The sequence below is a fragment of the Mus musculus genome, chromosome 7 (assembly GCF_000001635.26).
Source record: "Mus musculus strain C57BL/6J chromosome 7, GRCm38.p6 C57BL/6J".
In the NCBI taxonomy this organism is placed as follows: Eukaryota; Metazoa; Chordata; class Mammalia; order Rodentia; family Muridae; genus Mus; species Mus musculus.
In genome coordinates, this window is record NC_000073.6 from 16505121 (window position 1) to 16531428 (window position 26308).

Consider the following 26308-nt stretch of genomic DNA (forward strand, 5'->3'; position numbering starts at 1 on the left):
CATGGAAACCTGTGCTACTTTAGGACACGGCAATCTTCCCTTGACACAACCTTTTCACTGCTGGGCATCTGACTCAGTTAAGCCCACCTTGATCCATAGAGCCCTGTCCTCCATTTGCTGCTTCTGCTGTTAGGTACCATGTCAGTGAGTTCACCTCGACCCTTCTCACTTCTGTCAGACAATAAAGAAAGAACAGCCCAGGCAAGAAGGCAGCCCAGATGACTAGTGGGGGTCCAAAAAGTATGCAATGAAGAGGAAGTTATGAAACTCCAACCTTCCCAGGCTGCTGTGCAGTACCTTCTGAGCTGTGGAAACCTATAGACTAGGTGTCAGAAGTGACGTGGTTCTTCTGTGATGGTTTGAATATGCTTTGTCCAGGATGTGGCACTATTAGGAGGTGTGGCCTTGCTGGAATAGGTGTGTCACCGTGGGCATGGGCTTTAAGACCCTCATCTTAGCTTAGTCTTCTCCTAGCAGCTTTCAGATGAAGATGTGGAAGTCTCAGCTCTGCCTGCACCATGCCTGCCTGGACACTGTATGCTCCTGCCTTGATGACAATGGACTGAACCTCTCAACCTGTAAGCCAGCCCCAATTAAATGCTGTCCTTATAAGAGTTGCCTTGGTCATGGTATCTGTTCATAGCAGTAAAGCCCTAACTAAGACAGAAGTTATTACCAGGAGTAAGGTATTGCTGTGACAGGCCTGACCATGTTTTGGGGAAGATTGTGGAAGGACTTTGGAACTTTGGGCTAGAAAGCCATTGAGTGTCGAGAGCTCAGTGAGAAGTTATTTAGGAACTTGGAAGGTAAGAATATTGAGAGCAGCACAGCCTGCCTTGTGAAGTTTCAGAGGGAAGATTTAAGACTCTAACAGGGCCATTGGCTATTTTGAATTAAGATTCTGTGGTTCAGGTAAACTGTGATGAACAAAAAACCAGAACTACTGAAATGAAACCTTTACATTATTGGGACAATCGATGCTGGTTAGCTGGAGCTAAGAAATTAGCAGTGATTAAGAAGGGACCAGGACTGTTGAGGTGAAATGCTTTGGAAAGTGTTTCCTGAGAGAGTCAGCACACAAAAACTATGTTCCAGAGGTGATCAGAGTTGTACATCATGTTGGCAGCCAGACTTGGTAATGTGTAATAGTCACTCAGGTTTTAAAGATATGAAGGCATGGAGAACAGCTGAGGTTTGGTGAGAGGCCATTAGTGAAGGTGCAGCCTCAGTGGCAGGACTGAAGGGGTCATGCAGAGAAGTTGAGGCTTGGCTCCATGAAGATAGCCTATGAGCCAATCAGTGAAAGTGCAGACCAGTTGCAGCAAGGGACCCCAGCAGTTTTTGGAGATGCCAGTACTATGAAATGACCACCAAGAATAGCAGCAGCAGCGGAGTGGAGCTAGGCGGTTCCTAGAAGACAAACTGTGTGCTGCAGAGGGCAGAGCTTGAGAAGTGACTCAACCACTTCTGGGGCGTGCAAAAGATTGTGAGAGGACCCTAGACCTTGGACAGATGGAGTATGATTTTGCTTTGATTTGATTGTGACTGTGCCCTGATTTTTCCCTCTTGAAGTAAGAAAATATTTGGTTTATTTTTTATTTTACTGGCACCCATAATTGCAAGATCTTGAATGTTAACAGACTCTGAATTTTAAAAGAGATTGGATATTTTAAAGGGAATGAAATTTAAATGTGTTTGAGTTTGTAAAGACTGAGGGACTTTTAAAGTTGTTTTTAATGTGAGATCTTGAGGATGAATAAGAAAAATTATTCATAAGAAAAAGGTGAATAAGCCTATGGTTTAATAGTGATGTTTGTGTGTCAAGTTGATAAGGGGTCAGTTGTACTGGCTGGTTTTGGTGTCAACCTGACACAATCTAGTCATCAGATAAAGGAGACTCACTTGAGGAAATACATCCACAAGATCCAGTTGTAAAGCATTTTGTTAATTAGTGATCTATGGGAGAGGGTCAAGCCCACTGCAGGTGGAGTCATCCCTGACTTGGTCCTGAGTTCTGTAAGAAATTGGGCCGAGCAAGTCATGAGGACCAAGGCAGTAAGCAGTACTCACTCTCCATGTCCTCTGCATCAGCTCCTGCTCCAGATTTCGTCTCTTAAGTTTCTGACCTAACTTCCTTTGGTGATGAACAGCGATGTGGAAGTTTAAGCAGAATAAACCCTTTCCTCCCCAACTTGCTTTTTGATCATGGTGTTTTTGTTGCAGCAATAGAAACCCTGAGATAGCCTTCTATCAGCAAAACCCTCTTCTGCCCCTCCCCAAACAAAAAGGTGCTATGTCAGCTGTCCCAAGAAACAATGGTATTCTGTTGGGTGGCAGCATTCAACATGCCTCTAGGTGGCGCCAGGTCAAGGCAAAGCAAAGACGTGAGAACTGGGTCTCCAGCAGCTGGCCTCCTGAACTTCCTTCTGACCTCCCCTAGAGAGACAGCATGAGTCTAAGATGATCCCCACATAAGTGCTGCCTCGAAGTCTTGGTAGGTGGGCAAAAAGGAGAGGCTAACAAATGTTAAAACAGACCATGTGTAAATAACCTGAGCCCTGCACCTTCCACAGCTGGGGTGGGTTCATTAGAGGAGCAGGGACTCAGGACTGGAAGCCACTTGGCCTATAACCTCAACACAGCCTTGAGAGTAAAGCTTGAGTCAGGCAGTGATGAGCTCCAGGACCATACCTCTTTTCTTGTCTGACCTCTTTCTTTTCTTTTCTTTTCTTTTTTTTTTAAATAATTTATTTATTTATTACATGTAAGTACGCTGTAGCTGTCTTCAGAGACACCAGAGGAGGGCGTCAGATCTCATTACGGATAGTTGTGAGCCACCATGTGGTTGTTGGGATTTGAACTCAGGACTTTCAGAAGAGCAGTCAGTGCTCTTAACCGCTGAGCCATCTCTCCAGCCCATCTGACCTCTTTCTTAATGCTTGGAAAGGGAACTCTTCCTTTTCTTTTTTCTTTTTGACACAGGATTATACAATGTAGTTCTGGCTGTCCTGGAACTAACTAGGTAGATCAGGCTGTCCGAAAACCCCTTCAGTAGCTGTAGAGGAATTGCTGTTTCTGGGTCTTCCCCTTTTTCCCTTACAAGAGCCAAGGCTTCCTTTGGCAAAAATAATAGAATACGTGCCCTATGGTGGGCAGCCTCAAGAGGTCAGGTCCTTCAAGGCACATGACATTCTCCTAAGGCCAGACAATGGGAAAACTCCCACACAATGGTCACCCTAGAGCAGTGAGTGGGTCTCAATCTTCCTAATGTTGTGTGTGACCCTTTATACGGGTCCTCATATTGTAGTGACTCCCAACCAACAATATTATTTTCAGCAATGTGACTGGATATAAAATGAACTCAAACAAATCAGTGGCCTTCCTCTACACAAAGGATAAAAAGGCTGAGAAGGAAATTAGGGAAACAACACCCTTCACAATAGTCACAAATAATATAAAATACTCTGGTGTGACTTTAGGCAAGTGAAAGATCTGCATGACAAGAACTTCAAGTCTCTGAAGAAAGAAATTGAAGAAGATCTCAGAAGATTAGAAGATCTCCCATGCTCATGGATTGGCAGGAAAATGTAAAATAGTAAAATGTAAGATAAATTGGCAGGAAAATAGTAAAAATGGCCATCTTGCCAAAAGCAATCTACAGATACAATACAATCCCCATCAAAATTCCAACTCAATTCTTCACAGAGTTAGAAAGAACAATTTGCAAATTCATCTGGAATAACAAAAAAACCTAGAATAGGGAAAACTATTCTTAACAACAAAAGAAGGTCTGGGGAAATCACCATCCCTGACCTCAAGCTGCACTACAGAGCAATTGTGATAAAAACTGCATGGTACTGGTACAGTGACAGACAGGTAGATCAATGGAATAGAATTGAAGACCCAGAAATAAACCCACACACCGATGGTCACTTGACCTTTGACAAAGGAGCTAAAACCATCCAGTGGAAAAAAGACAGCATTGTCAACAAATGGTGCTGGCTCAATTGGTGGTTAGCATGTAGAAGAATGTAAATCAATTCATTCTTATCTCCTTGCACAAAGCTCAAGTCCAAGTGGATCAAGGACCTCCACATAAAACCAGAGACACTAAAACTGAGAAAAGAAAGTGGGGAAGAGCCTCAAGTACATGGGCACAGGGGAAAATTTCTTGAACACAATACTAATAGCTTTTGCACTTGCCTCAAGAATTGACAAATGGGGTCAGGCACATGCCTTTAATCCCAGCACTTGGGGAGGCAGAGGCAGGTGGATTTCTGATTTCAAGGCCAAACTGGTCTATAGAGTGAGTTCCAGGACAACCAGGGCTATACAGAGAAATCCTGCCTCGAAAAAAACAAAACAAAACAAAACAAACAAACAAAAAACAAAATAAAAGAAAAAAAAAGAATTGATAAATGGGACCTCATAAAATTGCAAAGCTTCTGTAGGCAAAGGACACTGTCAATAGGACAAAACGGCAACTTACCAATTGGGAAAAGAACTTTACCAACCCTATATACGATAGAGGGCTAATATCCAATATATACAAAGAACTCAAGAAGTTAGACTGGAGAGAAACAAATAACTATTACAAAATGGGGTACAGAGCTAAACAAAGAATTCTCGACTGAGGAATACCAAATGGCTGAGAAGCACCTAAAAAAATGTTCAATATCCTTAGTCATCAGGGAAATGCAAATCAAAACAACCCTGAGATTCCACCTCACACCAGTCAGAATGGCTAAGATCAAAAACTCAGGTGTCAGCAAGCTTGTACAACCACTCTGGAAATCAGTTTGGCAGTTTCTCAGAAAATTGGACAGAGTTCTACCTGAGGATCCACTAATACCACTCCTAGGCATATACCCAGAAGGCGCTCCAACATGTAATAAGGACACATGCTGCACTATGTACATAGCAGCCTTATTTATAATAGTCAGAAGCTGGAAAGAACCCAGATATCCTTCAACAGAGAAATGGATACAGAAAGTGTGGTACATTTACACAATGGAGTATTACACAACTATTAAAAACAATGACTTAGCCGGGTGGTGGTGGCGAACGCCTTTAATCCCAGTACTTGGAAGGCAGAGGCAGGCGGATTTCTGAGTTTGAGGCCAGCATGGTCTACAAAGTGAGTTCCAGGACAGCCAGGGCTATACAGAGAAACCCTGTCTCGAAAAACAAAACAACATCAAAAACAAAAACAAAAAGAACCCAATGACTTAATGAAATTCTCAGGTAAATGGATGGAACTAGAAAATATCATCCTGAATGAGGTAACCCAATCACAAAGAACACACATGGTATTCACTCACTGATAAGTCAATATTAGCCCAAAAGCTCGGAATACCCAAGATACAATTCACAAACCACATGAAACTCAAGAAGAAGGAACAGCAAAGTGTGGCTACTTCTTTCCTTCTAAAAGGGGAAACAAATTACCCATGGAAGGAATTATAGAGACAAAGTGCGGAGCAGAGACTAAAGGTATGACCATCCAGAGACTGCCCCACCTGGGGATCCATCCCATACACAGTCACCAAACCCAGACACTATTGTGGATGCCAACAAGTGCTTGCTGGTTATAGCTGTTTCTTGAGGGGTTCTGCCAGTGCCTGACAAATACAGAGGTGAATGCTCTCAGCCATCCATTGGACTGAGCACAGGGTCCCCAATGGAGGAGCTGGAGAAAGGACTCAAGGAGCTGAAGGGGTTTGCAGCCCCATAGGAGAACAACAATATGAACTAACCAGTAACCCCAGAGCTCCCAGGGACTAAACTACCAACCAAAGAGTACACATGTTAAGACTCATGGCTCCAGCTGCATATGTAGCAGAGGATGGCCTTGTTGGTCATCAATGGGAGGAGAGAGGCCCTTGGTCCTGTGAAGGCTCTATGCCCCAGTGAAGGGGAATGCCAGGGCCAGGAAGCAGGAGTGGGTGGATTGGTGGTGGTGGTGGGGAGGGGATACCATTTGAAATGTAAGTTAAAAAAAAAATCTAATTAAAAAAAAAAAAAAAAAAGGGCAAGGCCACCTGGAGCCTCTCTTAGGCTGTCTGTACTTACTGTGAGCTTCCACCAAGTCAATCTGCATGCTGTATGGTACCAGGGGGTCTGGTAGCTCTGAGAAAAAACTCTTCATGGCCCCTGCCACAGTGTTCACAGTGAAGTCTTTCTCTGCCAGGTCCAGATTGTGGTCTGAAAGAAAGCCAACCAAGTGAGGCCAGACCCATCTAAGTTAGCAGAAGCCACAAGAAAGCTCCTAGAAAAAGGCTTATATATGTTGCCCAGGGCAGGGGCTTGGGATTAGCATGGAGTGTAGAAGAGCTGGCAACCTGGGTTCACACACATGGCCTGACAGGTCACCTCTGGCCTGTGGGAAGGAGAAGAATGACTGGGGACCTGCCCTTCAACTCAGATCTGATGAGCTTCAGCTATTTCCTTACTTCTGTTCCTGCCAACCATAGTCATATCTTCATCCAATCCTGATGGAAGGAGGAAGAATCCCTCATTTTCTTTCATCCCACCGCTCCACTGACCCTTCTCATTTTTCTTCTTTCTCTAGGCCTCACTGCATGATTGATTCTGTAAGACTTGTCTACAGATGGGCATGAAGTACTCCTCTCTGGATTACCAGCAATTCAGATTTTTATAGGTACCTGTCAGATAATTCTAAGATAATTCTACCTGGTGACATCTTGGCTTAGTAAGTGTATTATCTGACATGTGCATAAGGAAGATGTGTTTTACCAGGACATATTCTTGACGTTTCAACAGTGGCTCATGATTACAAGGTGGCACTGTCAGCTGGCCCATGACAGCAGGTGTTGGCTGCTCCAGAAGTTGCTCCCCGTTCTCTCTGCTTCTCTACTCTCTGGCTAATGACAGTTAAGAGTACTTCACTGTTCTGCCCTGACACTGGTGACATGGCCTGGCATCTATTGTGGACATTTCTCACATTAAGAGCTAGTCACTAGCTTGGAGACTCTCATAGACTAACATGGGAACAGGGCAGCCCAAGAGTTCAGCTTGGAAGTGGGAGCTGCAGCTTAGTGTCTCAGGTATCTGGAAATGTTCCCCCACTTTCTCTCCTACAGGGCCATTTTGAGATGTAGATACCTCTGGCCTGATCATTAATTCAAATGCCTCTCAGGTCAGGGGTTCAGGTTCTTCCAGAGAAGTGAGACAGGGCTAGGGAAACCTATAATGGTGGCAGACAGCAGTGGAGCTAGTACCCCCAGGCTCGGCTCAGGTTTAATGGCCAGACTGTGCCTTACTTACCTTGATCAAACTGTCTTTGCAAACTTTCCATTTCTGACTTGTTTCCACTGACCCGGTAGATGCCTTCAGTGCTTAGTCCTGTGGACAAAGAATAAGCAGGTCCTATGACCCAGAGCTGGAGAGCAGGAGTGAGGGTCTGTGTACGGGGACAGGGGCTGTTTGCAGAGTCCACAAGATTCCCACCATGAGGGAAGAGCAGGGCTAACAGTACTTTGTTTGATGCTTCAGCTCCTTGTCTTTTTACTTAAAAGTACCACACTACTGGGTCCCACCTTCCTTTACTTCAAAGATAAGGTATTATGTAGTTTAGTCTGGCCTTGAACATCTGATCTTCCAGTCTCTACAACATTTATTTGGCTTAGCAATGTTGGAACTTGATATGTAGACGACCAGGGTGGCCTCAAACTCAGAGATCTATTTCTCCCCATTTCTGGAGTGCTAGAATTAAAGGCATGCATTACTATACCCTGTCAATATTAACCACATTTTAATGTACAGTCTTGAGTATTACAATAAAAAAGGCCTGGTGCCAATGAAGGCCAGACAATGGTGCTGGAAAATCGACCTGGGTCCTCTGGAAGAGCTTTTTTTCCCTTGTTTTTCGAGACAGGGTTTCTCTGTGTAGCCCTGGCTGTTCTGGAACTCACTCTGTAGACCAGGCTGGCCTCGAACTCAGAAATCTGCCATGTGCCTGACCCCATTTGCCTCCCAAGTGCTAGGATTAAAGGCCTGTGCCACCACCGCCCGGCCTGGAAGAGCTCTTAGCTGCTGAGTCATCTCTCCAGCCTTTACCCTTTTCTAAAAAAAAAAAAAAAAAAAAAAAAACAAAAGACTTATTTTGGTTTTGTATATGTGTATGTATGCTACATGAGTGAAGTGGCTACAGCATACCAAAAAGGGCAAAGGACGTCCTGAAGCTGGAGTTCCAGGGAGTTGTGAGCTACCTGATTTCAGGCCCTCTGACCTGTTTCTCCAGCCTGAGTGTTTTCCTATTAAAAATAAAAAGCCAGGCATGGTGGTGCACACCTGTAATTCTAGAAGGTAGGAAGCAGGTGCCATAATAAGCCCAGTTGGGGCAACACGATGAGTCCCAGGTTTACAAGGGCGACAGAGAGAGACCATGTCTCAGAAGACCAAATACGAGCTTGGTGAGACAGCTCAGCAGACAAAGGCACTGACAAGGTTGATAGCCTGAGCTTAATCTCTGGAACCCAGGGAAGGAGAAGTAACATTTACCTCTACCAGCAACAAAATAAGTAAAAATCAAATACACACAAAAATCAAAAGGAAGATAAAGGGCTAGAAATGTGGTTCAGTGCTATATATAGCACTTGCTGGCTATGAGCAGAATCTCCATTCCAGTACCAGAGGCACAGAAAGCAGAAAGAAAGGCCCAGTGTGCCTCACCTCAGCTATTCCCTTGCTGGACACTCAATAAGCTTTTCTTGACCCCAAATAAACGAAGAATTGACACACTGTCCCTTCTTGCACATATGGAGCATCCCATGACATTTTTCTCTATTATTCAGTGTGTTCATGTTTTTATAACACAGCCCTTAGGAGCTGACTGAGCTCTCAGTACAGTTCAATGGTAGGCCACCTGCCTTGGTTTGATCTTCAGTAACATAAAAACCAAAGCACACGTCACACACCATGTTTCTAAAGATCCCAGCATACACAATGACTCTAGAAACAGTTTCATCCTTGTTTAGGCTCTCCCAGTCTTTCACAGGTAGAAAGCCTTAAGTAGCTTTTGTGTTATAGCAGTGCTAGGGAGGAATTGGCCCAGCAAGTGCTTTACCACAGAATACCCCAAGCCCCAGCTTAGGTCTATTTCTCACTAATACTGCTGATTTCCCTCTGTAGTGCTTCTCATTTTGTACTTTAAAGAGGTCTTTGAATATTAACAAATGTTGCCCCCCCCCATTACTTTTTTAAAAAGAAAACATTTACTTCCCACCCATCTTCCTTTCTTTTGCTCAAGTGTTTGCAGAACAGCTCAGTGGTGGCTCCAACCCATTCACTGGCCTGAGCCGTAGGAGCTGCAGACCAGTCTTCAATGGCTGGAATTACTGGACAGGCACAGACAGAGGCACCTGTACAGTGTCAGATCAGTATGCCACCTTTGACTGAGCAGCAGTGAGCTGAGGAGCCAGTGTGGTCCATTCGCTCTGACATTTCTCCCTGGTTATAGCCTTTTCACTGTGCTTGTTCTTCTTTTGCAGTTTCTTCAGGATCACTTAAGGTAGAGATCAGGCACGATGTCCCATGGGTGCTTATGGGAGGTAGTGCCATACATGTGCAGAACTTCCTGGGCTAGCAACCACATTAGACTCACTGATTGAACTCCCTTGTTGCTTAGAATGGCAATGTCCACCACAGCACAGAGGAAAATCTGTGTCACACAGAGCAATGGAAGGAAGATGGTAGACACATTAGGGGTTGGTAGTTAGCCCTGGGATCTGTAACCACCAGAAGATGAGGCTTTCTGAAGGCTGCTTAGATCTGGTAAATCAAGGCCCTAGGAGCAAAGAGGCCAGTGCTCTTAGAGATGATGCTCACATCAGAGCTTCTTCCAGGTCCCCTTCAGATTTATGATGCAGATGGCATTACCTTTTCTTCTGCAGATGTACTGTTTCATTTGAAAGCCAAGGCAGGTGCCACCAGTTTGGGTTCCTGCTGTAAGGATCCACTCCTATTTGCAGGACATCAAGGATCAAGGATCCTGAACATGGCATGAGCTTTTTTTTTTTTTTTTTAAAGTAAAGCCGTGAATTAAGAACAACACTGTATGGATAGAGTGTTAAAAAACAAACAAACAACTTTTTTTTTTTGATACTTTGTCTTGCCTTATTGCCAGGTTGCCCTTGAATCCCTGGGCTCAAGAAATCCAATTACTGCCAGGTGGTGGTGGCACATGCCTTTAATCCCAGCATTCAGGATCATCCATCAGGCAGATCTCTGAGTTCGAGGCCAGCTTGGTCTACACAGTGAGTTCCAAAACAGCCAGGGCTACACAGAGAAACTATTACTCAAAAGACACAACATAACAAAACAGAAATCCAGTTATCTCAGTACTACACTAGCCTGACTTCTTGTATTACTGAAATTATTTCTTTGTTTGTTTTGAGACAACATATTGATATGTAGTCTTGTCTGGTTTCCAACTCATTGAGACTTGCTTGACCTTTGACTCCTGAGTGCTAGGAATAAGGCATACACCACATGCCTCGCTCTTTATTACTTGCTTCTTTTTAAATGGATTTTAATTTTACAAGCATTGGTATTTTCCCTACATGTGTTTATGCAAATGGAAACGGAACCTAGGTTGTCCTCCGTTACGCTCTTCGGTCAAGTCAGCTGGACAAGGCTTAAAAGTCACTCATGAGGCAAAAGAGTTTTAAGGAACTTCTCCTCCTGGAGCCTGGCGTTCCCTTAATTCTCCATTCCCGAGTTAGTCTAGTGTATGGACCCACATGCTCTCTTTTAATATCATCCTATTATAAGTGCTTTTTAAAATTGAATTTTGACATGGCTAAAGCCTTTCACCAGTGTTCCAACAGTCCTAGAAATGTCCTTGACCAAGATCAAGGGCTTGGAATTCAGTAAGATTGTAAAAGCTAAGTCACTCTCTTACACGGGAATTTACCATCACCAAGGAAGAAGGAAGTTTCAGACCAAAGGAGAAACCAGAATAGATACTTAAAACTGTAGCAGAGTTACACCCATACACACGTATTTACAATGGCCTAAGGGGAAGGTGGACTATACAAGAGACTAAAATAGGAACTATGGCAAGGGCACGAAGCCCTTGACCCTGGCTTCTAAGATTAGTGAATCTTGGGTAGAGCCCTTGTTGATCCCAGCTGTTATCAATAAATTCTATCCCAGGTGGTTCCTGTTAGACCTTTTGTGTTTGCATTCCTCTGTTTTATGTAAGATTCCAGTTACCTCAATTGTACCTTGCGAATATGTCACCCAACTTCCTTATTGTCCTCTGCATAAAAAGTCTGATGCTTGATTTAAAAATTACACTCAGATTTCACACGAATTCTCCTGTGTGTGTCTGTTTGTCGCTCATCCATGCTTTGCCCACCCGCATCGAGAGACCCCATTCCACGCAGACACAGGGACCCAGAGGGTCTGCGGCAGTCCTCTAGTGTTAACTGCTAAGCCATCCCTCTAGCCCCTCTTTATTACTTTTTCTGAAGCATGCTAATTAAAAATTTAAAAAATTTTGCTGGGCACCATGTAATAAACCTTTAATCCCAACACTCAAGGAGCAGAAGACAGGTGGATCTCTGTAAGCTCAAGGCCAATCTGGTCTATACAATGAGTTCCAGGTCAGCTAGGGCTACACAGTAAGACCCTGACAGAAACCCAAACCCAAACCAAACAAGAACAAAATTAACCATAAGCATTTTTTTCAAAACTAATCATTAAAAAAAAAATCAAATCACAAAAACATAATGTAAGAGCTGAAGCAATGGCTAAACAGTTAAGAATATTTGCTGCTTTTATAAGGGACTTGGGTTTGGCTCCCAGCTTCCACATGGTGACTGTCACTAACTCTGTTCCAGGGGAATCTGATACCATATTCCTTGAGCACTAGGCACATACACACATGCAAGCCAAAACACTCATACATATAAAAAGTAAATATTAAAACAAAACCCCAGGATAATTTCCATTTTTCCACATAGAAAGGCTTTCCTTGGAGCTAACTGTAGAGTCCATTTTCCAGCTGCCAAGGAAAGAAGTCCACTGCCATCATGAGTACACATCTAATCTAGCACTGCGACAACACTGTGAAAACTGAGATGGGTTCTGCTGTCAAAGAAACAATATCCCTTTTGAAGACCATGATCTAGTTTAGTTAGCAGTGCTAGTTAGTTAGCAGAAAGGTACTGAGGATTCGAGGGGATAGAGGTTGTGGGGGAGAGACTGCACGTCCCAGACAACAGGCACTTCTGAGAGCCAGGCACTTCAACACTTGTCAGCATTCACTGCTGCCTCTGGAGAGGCCACTGGGTGACTAAAACCCCTTGGTCTATGTGGGACTGTGAAAGGCAGCCTATTTTGGTTGAATGGGGCTTGCTCTGGTGACCCAGTACAGAACTCTACATGAGACGGAAAATCGAGCCATGTCCCCAGAGCCAGGTGCCTGACACCACAGAGCCTCCAACTCCATAATTCTATGACTATCGACTAGTCATACAAAGTCCCAAGCTTCTGGCATTCTGGCTAGACTTCACCCCCACAGTTACCTGACAACAGCAAGATAGCCCAGCCAACTATAAGAGGGGCTGCTTGGCCCTTCCTTGCTCTCTTTAGGCCTCACCTTTCTTACTCTCTAGCCCTCCTTCTCTCTCTCTCCCTTCTCCCCTCTCTCCACGTGGCTATGGCCAGCCTCTCTGTCCTTCCTTCTACCTTTTCTCCTTCTCCCTGCCTTTCTACAATAAAGCTCTAAAACCATAGACTGTCTCTGCTCATCAAGACCCGCCGTGCTTGAACGATGGGATAGGCTTTCCCCTAACAAGCCACCTCTAACCTCCCATCAGAAGGCCTTCCTATGCTGCAGCCACGGACCAAGGACTCTCACACTCTCACACCTGTGTGGGAACCATCAAGTGCCCTCTCCCCCTGCCTTCTCCTCCCTTCGGCCTGGTGCTGACTGAGCCGCCCAGGGCCCAGCTCTTTTGCGGTATCCAGCGTGGGATGCCCTAGGACTGTCCCCTGTCCCCCACCCCCACTCCCACTCCCGCCGAGGCTTCCCTCAGCCAGACACCCACCCGGGGCCCATGGAAAGCGTGTGGCAGTCCTCCCACATCTAGAGCACCGGAACTTTGGCGGGACACAGGTTCTCTCCCGTTTCTCCTACACCCACGGCCCCACAGGCTTATGTGTTCTAGAACCCTGGACTAATGACAAATATGTATCAGAAGTCCCCAGCTCCCCTTCTAAAAAGCTTAATGCCCATAGAGACCTTTGACCCTATAGAATTAAGTAGCACCAAACTCAACAGCAGCACCTGGCCATAGAGGAGCCATCATGCCTCTGGCCATGCTATCCTCTGCCTGCTGGGGTCCCAGTGTATCCCCCTCATCACTTGTGAGTCAGTGAAACATGATGATGTTTATTCTTCACATGGACAGTGGGTAGGGTAGTCTTGAGTGTTTATTTGGCGGCACAGCTCTTCCCTGGCAGCTACCAAATTGGACTTAATGCTGCTCCAAGCTCATGTACCAACTGGGGTCCAGGTGCAGTCTCCTCAGGAAAATGGATGGTCTGTTTTGTTTTTCTTTAAACAAAACAAAACCCCAAACTTAAATCTTCTAGGTGGTACTGGCGCATACCTTTAATTCCAGCACTCACTTGAGAAGCAGAGACAGACAGATCTCTCAATTTAAGGCCAGCTCCGTCTGCAGAGTAAGTTCCAGAGATAGTCAGGGCTACACAAAGAAACCCTGTCTTGGAAAAAATAAACCCACATACCCATACCCACCCACCAAAAAACCACCTTAATTTAAAATTTAAATGATGTGTAGGAACCAGGTCGGGGACACACATCTTTAATCCCAACTACTACTGGAAGGCAGAGGCAGGTGGATTTTTGAGTTTGAGGCTAGCCTGGTCTATATAGTGAGCCCAGCTAGGGCTACATAGTGACCCTGTCTCAAAACAAAAAACTAAACAAAAATTTTTTATGTCTGTGTGTATGCTGTGCATGTGAATATAGCTGCCCTCCCAGGCCAGAAGCATGAGGTCTTCTGAACCTGAGGTTGGTGGGAGTTTCAGGTGGTTGTGAGCCATAGGATGTGAGCGCTCAGAATCAAACTTGGGTTCTTTTTTTTTTTTTTTTTTGGAGACAAGGTTTCTCTGTAGCCCTGGCTGTGATCCACATGCATCTGTCTCCTGAATTATGGGATTAAAGGTGTGCACCACCACACCTGGCATGCTTTTTAAATTTTTTAAAAATGTATTCACATCATGTGTTTGTGTGCTTTGTTTGCATGCATGTAAGTAAGGCCAGAAGAGGGTGTTGGAGCCCCTATAACCATACTATAAACAGTTGTGAGGCACCATATGGCTGCTTGGAACCAAATGCAAGTCTTCTTGCAAAAGCTGCAGTGCTCTTAACTGCTGAGCCATCTCTCTAGTTCCCCATGTAACTTTGGAGATACTGTTTTTTCTACTGTTGCCAACGATCTACTCATTGCTCCTTGCCTTGACTCTATTTCTCCTAAGTGCTAGGTAAATCCCGACCAATTGAGAGCTACATCTCCAGCTTTTTTAATACAATAATGCCAATAATGATGACAACAATGGCCTCCTCAAAGACGACATCGGTCTTGTTATGTAGCCCACGCTGGCCCTGAATTCATGGTGATTTTTCTGCTTCCCCCTCATCAGGATTACAGGCAAGCGTCATTACGCTGGCTTTAATAATTTCACCATGGTCTCATTCCTCAATGACTTAAGAAAATGATCTTAGACACATTTAAACTTTCTACCTATTTAGCAGGAACTGGACATATGTTAACAAGCCACAGGTATGTATCAGCAGCTTCCAGTTTTCATAATCTAATCTGAAACCATGATCTAAGCTCTCTTTCATGTCCCTAAGTATCAGCCTCTTTAACATGGCAATATGATGAAGTACTGTGTTCCAGAATGGAAAGGCACTCTTGATACTGTGAAAGAGCCAACAGCCAGCTTAAGCCAGGCATCACTACCCTCTGCACAAGGCGGCAGAAAAGAAACTACACGTCTTCTATCTGGAAATGAAGTAGGGTGTGGGCTGTGGCCTCCCTACAGGATTATCACAGGAACAGTACATCTGAGAGCAAGGGCCAGCTCCAGAACATCAATTAATCATCAGCTCAGCAGTTCCTGTAAGCAGCCTGCCTGTTTGTTTTACCAAACCTCATTTTAAAATAGCAATCCTGTTGCTGTTGTACCCAACACCATGGCATAATTTAGGAAAGGTATCATTAGCCTAGCAAGCACAATTTATTACAACTACCACTTACAATCAATTAAAAACAAACAGCACCAAGAGCTGACTGTGCCTATCATGACGGCTAAAAGTGACCAGTGGGCTGGCAAATGGGTGGAGACCAGGATACTGTATAGTAGAGCAAGACCATTTGACTTGGGCCTGAGATCATACAGAGAATAGGCTGGGGGCTCAAGCAGAGTCCCACATAGATACACCAGAATCCAGTAGGGCATGCCAGGGTCATCACAAACACAGAAAGAAAATTCTAGGGTGACTAGTTCACACCTGCCAGCAGACTTACTAGTAGTGGCTGATATGCACTATGTCAATTTACCAGAGATTGAGGCACCCTGCCTACCATTAAGTCTCCAAAGAACCCTTCTTTATTAAAGCATACTTCAACAAGAAGCCTTCCATCTTTTAAATAGCCCTTCTGGTTTCAAATATCTTCTCTGGGGGCTGGAGAGAGGTGGATCTGCGTAGCCAATCTAGCTATAACAACAAGTTTCAGATTCAGTGAGATCTGGTCTTAGAAAGTAAGAACAGCCAATGAGAGAAAGATGCCTGATTATTAACCTCTGGTCTCTGCATAGGCAAGTGTACACACACACACACACACACACACACACACACACTGCATAGGCAAGTGTACACACACACACACACACACACACACACACAGAAAAAAAGAAAAGAGAGTAGTCAATGTCATTATTTCAAATATCTGAACAACTGTCATCTAGAATAGTCTTGTTTCAATGGCTCTAGGGAGCAGAGCATGACTAAGAATAGAAATTACAGGATGGCAAATATTCTCTCAATACATAAAATAACTACTAATAGCCATGGATGTCATTTAAAGAATGATCCAGAACTTTTTATTTCCCTTGTTAGTGGATAACCATCTGTATGGGATGCTGTTTAAGATTAGTATCTGACCCAGGGAGGTGGTACCCAACAATATCATGATAATGAGCTGTGTGCTCAGAATGAGGCCCAGGTGCACAGTGCTGGCTATGCTTCTGTAGTGGAGCCTTCACAGTAGCTCCATAAGGCAGGCTGCCTTCAGTTCTACTGTAGCGATAAGAATGCTGAAGTTAATGGACACAGTGCACATGAAAGGTAGAGGGAGAGCTTCCACAGACATGGTCTTCATTGACCCACTAGCTTTTACCATTTTTGATTGGGTATTTTGTGAACACTCTGCAGTTGTTGTTTTTTTAAAAATGAAGCCAGCATTAAGAGCAGGGGAGGGGGCTGGAGAGATGGTTCAGTGGTTAAGAGCGCTGGCTACTCTTCCAGAGGTCCTGAGTTCAATTCCCGGGAACCACATGGTGGCTCACAACCATCTGTAATGGGATCTGATACTCTCTTCTGGTGTGTCTGAAACAGCCACAGTGTACTCACATGCATAAAATAAATAAACCTTAAAAAGGGGGGGGGGAGGGGAGGGAGCTTGTATAAAACAGGCTACAGCATTCTGGTTTGCTTCGGAGAGGAACAATACATTTTCAAATGTGGCTCTAGAAAGTGGCCTCTCTACTACCTAAGTTTAGGTCTCTCTTCTACCTAAATTTCTTGAGTACCAATAAAACTCATACAATACACACAAAACAAAAAGATGCTTTTAGGCAGATATGTTGTTGAGGAATTTTGTGACTGCTCTAAAAAAATTATTAAATTGTATATATGCACTTGAGTGTAGGTGACCTGAGGTCAGGTGTTGGATCCCCTGGAGCTCTAGTTATGAATAGGTCTGAGCTACCAATGTGGGTGCTGGAAACAAATCTAGGTCATCTAGGAAAAAAAAAAAAAAAGCTTACTCCAACCACCATTTAAGCATTCTCTCTGGCCACCCACCATTGCTTTTTCTATGTAAACAAGCCCTTAGCTGCTACTGAATTTTTAACCATGGTCATATATGATATTAATAAAAAGATAAAAATAAAAAACTAAAAAAAGGAAGGAAGGAAGGAAAGAAGGAAAGGAGGGAGGGCGGGGAAGGGAGGAGACAAAGAGTGGGCAAACAAACTGGGTATGGTAATCTACACAGTGAGACCCTGTCTCAACCACTGCTCACCCTCCAAAACAGACAAAAGCCAGATCAACTTCTTAGAGAATTTACTATTGTTTTTTGTCCTCTTGACTATGACCAAGTGTGACATGAGCTTACTAAGTGTGCACATGACAGGCAAGTTACTTTGCAGAGCCTTTAGTATTGGTCAGAACTAGTCTCACTATGAATGGCTCATTTTTACTCTTCAACCATCCAGATCCCTGGAGAGGCTGGGGGCACAATGTCTCACAGAAGCCTGAAAACTGAGGAGGAGAACTGGCTCTTGGACATTTTCCCCAATCCCAGAGACATGTTTTTTTTTCTACATAGCCTTGGCTAGCATAGAACTCACAGAGATCCACATACCTCTACTTCCTGAGTGCTGAAATTAAGGGCAAGTGCCACCAAGCCCAGCTTTCTGAGCAAAAATTTTAAAAAATATTTATTTATTTATTATATGTAAGTATACTGTAGCTGTCTTCAGACATTCCAGAAGAGGCATCCGATTTCGTTACAGATGGTTGTGAGCCACCATGTAGTTGCTGGGATTTGAACTCAGGACCTTTGGAAGAGCAGTCAGTGCTCTTAACCCCTGAGCCATCTCACCAGCCCATCTGAGCAAATTTTAATATTCAAATGAGCTTTTCTCTTCACACTGGCAGACTTTTTGACCAAAAAGTCCTTCTCTAAGGCCAGCAGGCTGCACCACTGTTTCTGTGTAACCACCACCCTGTTCCTCTGATTTCCCTTTTAGCAGTGAATCAATACTTCTTCCAAGGCAAACCTGGAGCTGCTTATGCTTTTACTTTCTATATTTGGATGTAAAAAATCAGCACTTTAGCTTTTTTTTTTTTTTTTTTAAAGTAACTGGTACTGTTAGCAATGTTAAAACACTCTACCCAGACAGGATGGACAGCAAGCAATCCAGTGGACTTTCCCAGAGGCTTCAGAAGGCATGGCATAACCCATTCACATAATCTATGATGTATCTGGGCACCACAGTAGCTTTTCCTTCAGGACACATGCTCACAGTCTGCCACTGCTGCAACTTTTGCAGAATGTAAATGTGCAGCTGTGCAGTGCCATCACTTCACCAAACATGATACAGGGTGTTGAGGGTCAATGTGCTGAATCCCATTCTCTGGGTAATGAAGGTTCAGGCCCTATCTTAGCAGAGTGGTTTGTGTTTGATCCTGTGTTTAGAATAGCTATTACCCTAATGCAGCACTAATAGGTGCTCACTGCTGGGATATTATGCCTGGTCTAGCTGTTTCCATAGTGTGCATTCTTCTTTGTGTCTGAGATATCCCACAACAGGTGGCACTGCTTTCAGGGCTTAGCCAAATTCATGGCCTCTTGGATACACTCACCCTTCCTAGTTAACCTATGTGGGTCTTAAGACATAATAACCGACTCCAAAGGGTAGTCCAGGGCTTGTTGCGGACAAGGTTTCTTGGTTTTGATCAGTGATGCTGAGTGACCTGCCTGCCCTCCCAATTGCCCACAGCCTCACCTCAGATCTGTATCTGAAAAGTGGGGAAACTACAGGAACTCCATGTTGGGGCTGTTTTGCCTATATTGCCCACAAGAGTATCAGCATTGAGCCTTGCTTTTAAGAGTGGTGCACTCAGGAACGTAGGGTGGCAGCACCTGCCAGCATTATCCCACTACTACCACCAAGACACCGACCCCTTGGAGTCTGGAAACCTGAAGTCGGAAATGTGATGATCTACTACAGTAAGATGGAGGGATGAGAATGAAGGATAGACAGATACTAACAGGTCTTAGGCTAGATGGGACAGGCAGCCAGGTATATAAAGAAGACACTCTCCTAGGTCAGGCGGCTGTTGTCATGACCCTGCTTTTCTTGCATGTCAAAAGATCCACTATCTGTTCACTTAGGGCAGGGCAGCCAGTCTGTGTGTTCCCAACACACAGGGGGCTGGGGCAGCCAAGACAGCTAGGCAGAATGGCCTGTTGAAACTATGCTGGGGACTTGGGCTGACACCCAGACTATTTCTGTCTTGGATGGAAGGCAGGGTTACTTGGTGAAACATGCTTGACTTCTCTTTGGCTGCTGGGCTCTTCAGGCAGCATGCCAGGGCATGCTGTTCTGATCATGCAGGGCACCTGGTCCCGAGGAAATCCTTTAGCATGGCAAAGCTACGAGCTAAATGAATTCCATTTATCTGGATCATGAAAGAGCTGGCAAGATGACCACCTGGCTATGTGGCAGTGAGGACTTTTTGGAATGCAAGTGACTTGTGCTTGCTTCACTTACAAGGAAGCAGGAGGGTGTTAAGGGATGTGTATGCGAAGGTATACAAAAAAAAGCACCTTATGGGGGGGTGGGTATGGGGGACCTTTGGGATAGCATTGAAAATGTAAACGAGGAAAATACCTAATTAAAAAAAAAAACCTTAGAACTGGAGGTGATATTAAGTCATACAGACCCCTCCAACTACATTTTATGAAATTACACACCTTATATTCTAGTATCTTAACAGCAATGGAAAGGGTACTTGGGAGGTGATCATTTGCAGTGGGTCTGCTGGTTGTGTCCAGTCTTGGACTTACCTACTCTAGGATGCAGTATACCTGGAGGCATCTCTTAGGCAAGGAGTCCCATGAGAAGCAACTCCAGAGCACAAGCCCAGTGGCTTCAAGCAGCTCATCTTGAGGCTCTCCCAAATAGCTCTGTTGCACCCAGTGAGGTGTGTAGCCTTCCTGGGTTAGAGCGAGCTCTGTCTAGTCCAAGACACAATCACGGCACAGAAGGAAGGTCTGCAATGTTGCTGTGGGCAGCCAGTGTCCAAAGAACTCTGGGATTTTTGATTTTTATTGTAAAAAGGGACTAGTGTGCCTTTGAGGTTAACACTGCCCAGCTCATAGGAGATTAGCTAATGTATGATGAAGCTAGTCTTCAAGGAAAAAGACTATGTTGATGAGGATCAGGTCCTTCTCCGTGCACTTTTCAGCACAAGGTTATGGCCTCTAGCCTCCTTGTGGGTCCCCTTGGATTGGAAGAAGCCCAACTCCAAGGTAGAGCTCGGCAGGGCACTCTAACACGTGCCTGATACACAGCTTCTAAATGCTCTGGAAATTTCCTGCTAACTCTGAAAGGTAGAGTCAGAACTGGAAGTGCATGCTGGATGATGTCATGTTGTCAGAGTGGTGCTGACATCTGCAGGAGGCAGGCCCTCAAGCACAGAGGGGCTGGGATGCCGGGAACAAACTCCAATGCTATCTGGCCCAATTCCACTTGCCTGTAAGGCTCCAGGGCTCTACCTGATGTGTTTCTTCTGGCTTCTTGAAAATACCAATCATTGGATGCTAGGAAGACAATGGCTCTGGATTTGAGTCCTAGGCCTGGTCTCTTTCTGGACCTGGTTTTCCTACCATGGCAGTGGAAGTGACAGCTCCCAGGGATGGGAGGAAGAACAGAATGAGAATTAGGAAACCCAGAGTCTGGCAGGCGAACTCCAAATCAGCACCTGGCTGTGCTGTCCCTTGAACACCCATAGGTGCTATTTTGTCTCATGCAACAGTCAAGGAAATGGGCACCTAGAGGAGTGGAGGAACTTGCTCAGAGCTACTCTGGCCATGTTGCCTGCAGATGCTGCACTGGCACCTTGTTCACCAAAGACACTGTGCTGTGTGCTAGGTCCAAATAAAGTGCTTTCCCAACTGGATTAGGCAATCTGGGAGTTCACCAACAGCTGGGAGGAGTCAGTTCAGGCATTAGTTGGCCTTTTGTCCTGCTGTCCCCCATCACGGTGACACTATAGATTGCTTGGTTAGTTATAGAGCTGAAAATATTTGCATGTCCGAACTCTTAGCAGCTATTTTCCTTTTAACAGCTTGGTGGAATTTTTTGGAAAAAAAAAAAAAATTAGTTCCAGGAAGAACTGGGTTGGTCTTTTCTGAATAGTGCATCACATTCTCAAGTGCTCCCTAATGCTGGACAGCTATTTCTCAAGATCATGTGAAACGCAGTGCAGGAGTGTGCTACTGAGGGGGAGATAAACTGAAGCTAACCTAAACTCCAACACTGACAGATGAGAGGTACAGATACTCGATTTGATTCTTTTACACGGAGGTGAGATGTGAGATGTAAAGCCAAGGGTGAATTTGGTACTTTGCTCAAATAGCTACTGGTCCCTACTACCCATGCTTGTTGTCAGTATACTTAGTCACCATGTATTTAGAAGGATGGAGCTTAGGGATAGGACTCAGCACCACAGAGGCTGGCTGTAGTAACTTGGGGCCCACATCAGGTGATTGGGACTCCACTAGGCTATCAGAGAGCTGTGAAGAACAAACTACAATTCACAGGCTCAGTCACCCTGAACCCTCCGCTGGGGCTTTACTGATATAACACTATGCCCTTTCACCTTTGAAGGCAAGGATCTTTGGTAGGTATGTCACAAATACTTTGGACAGACAGTATGATGGTTCATCTCCATTGCCAGCTTGACTGGGTTTACCATCACCTAGACAACAGGTCTCAGGGTGCATCTGTGAAGATGCTTCCAGACAGGCTTAACTGAGGTTGGAAAGAACCACTGTGAACGTGGCTGACAGAGGAAAACGGAAAAGGCAAGCTGAGTGTTATCCCTGGACACAATGAAAGCAGCTATATTCCTCACTATGCCTTCAAACTGGGAGCCAAAATAAGCCTTTTCCTCCTTAAATTGCTTTTGTTGCAGTAATGAGAAAAGGAGCTAATATGGACAGTGCCTCTGGAGGGGAAACACCTGATGAAGGATATAAACATGCTGTTAAGTGTATACAGCATGAAATCTCCATGGTGAATTTCAGGTTCAGATCTCCAGAATTCACCCAATACACTTAACTGAAAACATCCCAAGGTAAAATATATGTAATTGTAGTTTTCCAAATGAAAAGTGGCAGGGGTCTGAAAATCTGCCATCCCCTAATCTTGCTCTGCACTACACTGGGGACCCCATATATCAAATGCTTAATTAAACTCCAAAGATAGCACCACAGCAGCAACACGTTGTAGCATTCAAAGATGGAACAAGGAACTAAACTTGTATGAAACAAAAATGGAGCACTGCCTGAGGACAAACCTAACCCTGAGGATGAAGGAGCTGGCTGGCACCTAGAAATCACATGCATTCTTCCCTTATCCCCATACCAAAGACATAGGGCATTTGTTCCCACTCAGATACTGAAAGCTTGTTTAGGACCTTAGTATTATATGCACTTCTCCTTTTCTATGTACACATTCCACATTTCCATGGCTAAATGGAGCTTTTGAGGGATGGGGTCTTTTGAGGGTTTTACACTATTCATTCATTTATAACCATTTACTAGAGTCTTGTGCACTTGGCTTGAAAGAAACAATGCTGAAGACCCAGTGTCTTCCCTTGAGGAACTAAGGGTCTATTGAGGAAGCAAACAATCAGGGTCCAGTGCATAGAGTGCTTGTAGAGAAAGGTGCAGGGCACACAGACAGACAGACGGTTCAGTTGGGCTCTGGCTTGGAGGACAAGCCAGAGAAGGGTTCCAGGGAGGATTTTTGAGGAATGGTAGCAGTTCTGATCATGATCTGAAGTTTGGGGTGAATGAAGAAAACATCAAGAGGCAAGGCTAGACAACACCAGACTCTGTATGCAACAGCATTCACCTTTGTCCAGGATGATGGAGAACACTAACAGGGGAAGTTGATATGGGCTCCACTGGCTTTACAAAGACAACTCAGTACTGTGGATAAGCAGCTGGCAAGATGAGAAAGCACTCACTAAGATGTTATGCTAGTAAGTCAGGGAGAGAATGAGACTAAGCTGGAGGCAGGGACCAGACTCAGGAAGGAACAGGAAGACAGCAGAACTCACTGACAAGAGTTGACAGCTGTTGGAATCATTCCCTAGGTAAATCAACCTAAGGCAGGACAGCAACTTCTTCCACAGAATATCCCCTCAAAACACCAACACCAACACCTTTTCTTTCTTGCTTGCTTGTTTTCTTTTTTTTTGGTTTTTCGAGACAGGGTTTCTCTGTGTAGCCCTGGCTGTCCTGGAACTCACTCTGTAGACCAGGCTGGCCTCGAACTCAGAAATCCGCCTGCCTCTGCCTCCCAAGTGCTGGGATTAAAGGCGTGCGCCACAACTGCCCGGCAACAACACCTTTTCAAAACCTATCTTCTCAATAGAAATGATGGGAAAGCGAGAGGAAAAAGACCAATCTCTTTCCCAAGGAAATCTTTAATAGACCTTTAATAAGAGTACAAGCCGCAGCATCCTGATGTATGACCTTTCTAAGACTCCAAGGAACCTAAGGAAGAGTCTGTAAAGCCCTGAGGAACCCCAGGTGCTGCAGGCTGACCTTCAAAGGATAACAGCAGTACATCTCCTGCTTTGTACCAGTCTACCCTTCTTTCTTGAAAGATGTTCCCTCCTTCTGTCAGAGAATGGAACTTCCCTCTAGGCAAGCATCCACCTAGACATGCCTATTTCCTTCCTGACATTCCTATCATGGAAGGTCTGCAGGTGCTTGGACACTGGGTAAACATTCAACACCAGCTCCTCTCTAATGCTCTCAACAGTCACCTCTTCATTGAAGGCTGGCCTTATGATATTCTCTGCATTGGCAACACCTTGTTTGAACTCAACAGGATGCATTTTCAGATGGACTATTAAACTTATTACCCTTACAAAGAAAAGTAAGATAACTAAAAACATGTGAGACAAGGAAAATAGCACAAAAACAGCAAGAACACACTGAGAGATGGTAGAGTCTGCCTGTAATCTCAGCACTTAGGAGGCCAAGTTGGGGGATCCTGAGTTTGAGGCCAACCTGGCTGCAGAGCTAATGCCTTATTGAGAAACAGAAACAAGAACACACCTTCATGAAATGTTTAAAATACACTAAACAAACCAATTCCCAGACTGCATAAACAAACCCATTCCCAGACTGCATAGATGCTTTGTGAAAAAAGGGAAATCACACATTAAAGTACTGCTGAAAGATGTAATAGGAGGGCTGGAGACATGACTCAGCTGGTACTGAATTCACCTATGCATGAGACCCCAGGGCCAATCCTTGGCTCCATATAAATGGCAGCAGATGATCATTCTCTAGAGCGTGTCATGCTCAATGCCAGCCTGGGCTACATGAGAATCCACCTCAAAGGAAGAGGCAAGCACACTTTTGACCTAAGATTCTCCTAGGTGGTGTCCCTCAGGGTGTTATGTGTCACCCTATTTAGTTTTTAACCCCCAGCACCAAACAGAAACCAATGAACAACAGGTTATTAGTTGCTATTTTAAGACTGTAAGAATGAAACACCATGAAGACACAAAATGTTTGGGGGGGGGGGTAGGGTGGAGTGGGGGGGATAAGGGAATGGAAATTGAGTTGAAAATAATTTTATAGCACATTTTAAAATAAAAATTTAGGAGCTATGATTTTGATATAAAAAGAAAGTAACAGCAGTGAGATAAGACAAATCTTAGAAAATACTTGTGTTACTTCATAATCTTTATTAAGTTTGTATTTGTGTGTACACGCACATGTGTGTGTACATGGCATAATACATATGTGTTTGGAGGAAAACTTTGAGGAGTCGGCTCTCTCCTTCTACCATGTGGGTCTTGAAGGTGGAACTATGGGAGTCAGCCTTGGCAGCAAGTGCCTTTATTGGTTGAGTGATCTCACTGGCTAGAAATGACTCAATATTAAAGATTTACTACTCATGTCAAAGGTTGTGCATGCCTTTAACTTGAGCACTCAGGAGGTGGAGGCAGGTGGATCCCTATGAGTTCTAGGCTAACCTGATCAACATAATGAGTTCCAGGCCAGCCAGGGATTTTATGGAGACCATGTCTCAAAATACACACACACACACACACACACACACACACACCCCACAATACTACAAGAAAAACAACACAGAACCAAGTTTTATTATTCAAAGGGGCTGGTGAGATGGCTGAATGGTTAAGTGTGCTGGATGTTCTTCTAGAGGACTTAGAGATTCAATTCCCAGCACCTTGCAAAGATCTGTGATTCCAGTTCCAGGTGACCTGATACCCTCTCTGGCAACCGTGGGCACCAGGAATACAAATGGTGTACAGATATATACATGTATGCAAAACACCCATACACAAAGATTAAAAAATAAAAATAGAGATTTACCATTCTTTATAGTAATTGTTAAAAAGATGTACTGGAAGGCCATCTAGAGGTAATATTATGACAGCTAAAAGTACATATGAAGGAGGATGAAGTATATTTGATTTATGCTTTGCATTTTGAGAAGCTGCCCCAGAACTTGTCACAATGTTCCCTTGGAGTACTGGGATCACAGATGTGTGCCCTCATGCCTAGCTAAGGTTGTTGTCTTCTCCAAGTCTCTGTGGCTCTGGTTTGTACTCAGTACATGTTGGCACATGCTCATTTCTGTCTTCTGAAGAGACTGCCACACTGCTTGAAACAGAACCAAACACAACCAGGTAGAGACTCCTTCTCTAACACAGCCCCAGTGCTTGTTCTGCTGAACTGAGTCTGCTCCATTGAGCGAATACTACAGAGGGTCAGTGGGAGCTTGACACCATTGGTGCACACTCAGTTTATCTGGGTTATCTAGGAGTCTCTGCCATAGTCACAGGTTCACAAAACAAACTAAAAACTAAATATATAATAATCTCACCTAATGGTGATATGGTAGGATACACAATGGCACTTAATAAGTAGAGTATCAGGACTGATGAGATTGCTCTGTGGGTAAAAGTGCCTGCTACATGAATTAGTAAATTGAGTTTGATCCCTGGGTCCCACATGGTGGAAGAGACTGGATCCCCGAAAGGTGTCTCCTGACCTCCACATACACACTATGGTATACATATGTATCCACATATATAACTAAGTTAATGTAAGTAAAAAATACAGAGCATATTATTTCCTTCTTTCACTTAGCTTAATGGTTCTCAACCTTC

General features: G+C 44.3%; 1 protein-coding gene and 1 pseudogene across 3 annotated transcripts in view; both read right to left on the minus strand.

Annotated features, from left to right (window-relative positions):
- Arhgap35 (Rho GTPase activating protein 35) overlaps nt 1–26308 on the minus strand; it is a 120521-nt gene that overhangs the window by 10648 nt on the left and 83565 nt on the right. For all 3 annotated transcript variants that reach the window (NM_172739.4, XM_006539809.4, XM_011250512.3), the window contains 2 exons: nt 7288–7365; nt 6073–6204 (listed from right to left, as the gene is read on the minus strand). In NM_172739.4, the coding sequence (NP_766327.3) occupies nt 6073–6204; nt 7288–7365 (210 nt within the window). The remainder of the gene's footprint in view (nt 1–6072; nt 6205–7287; nt 7366–26308) is intronic.
- Nucleotides 9286–9973, minus strand: Gm17981 (predicted gene, 17981; annotated as a pseudogene).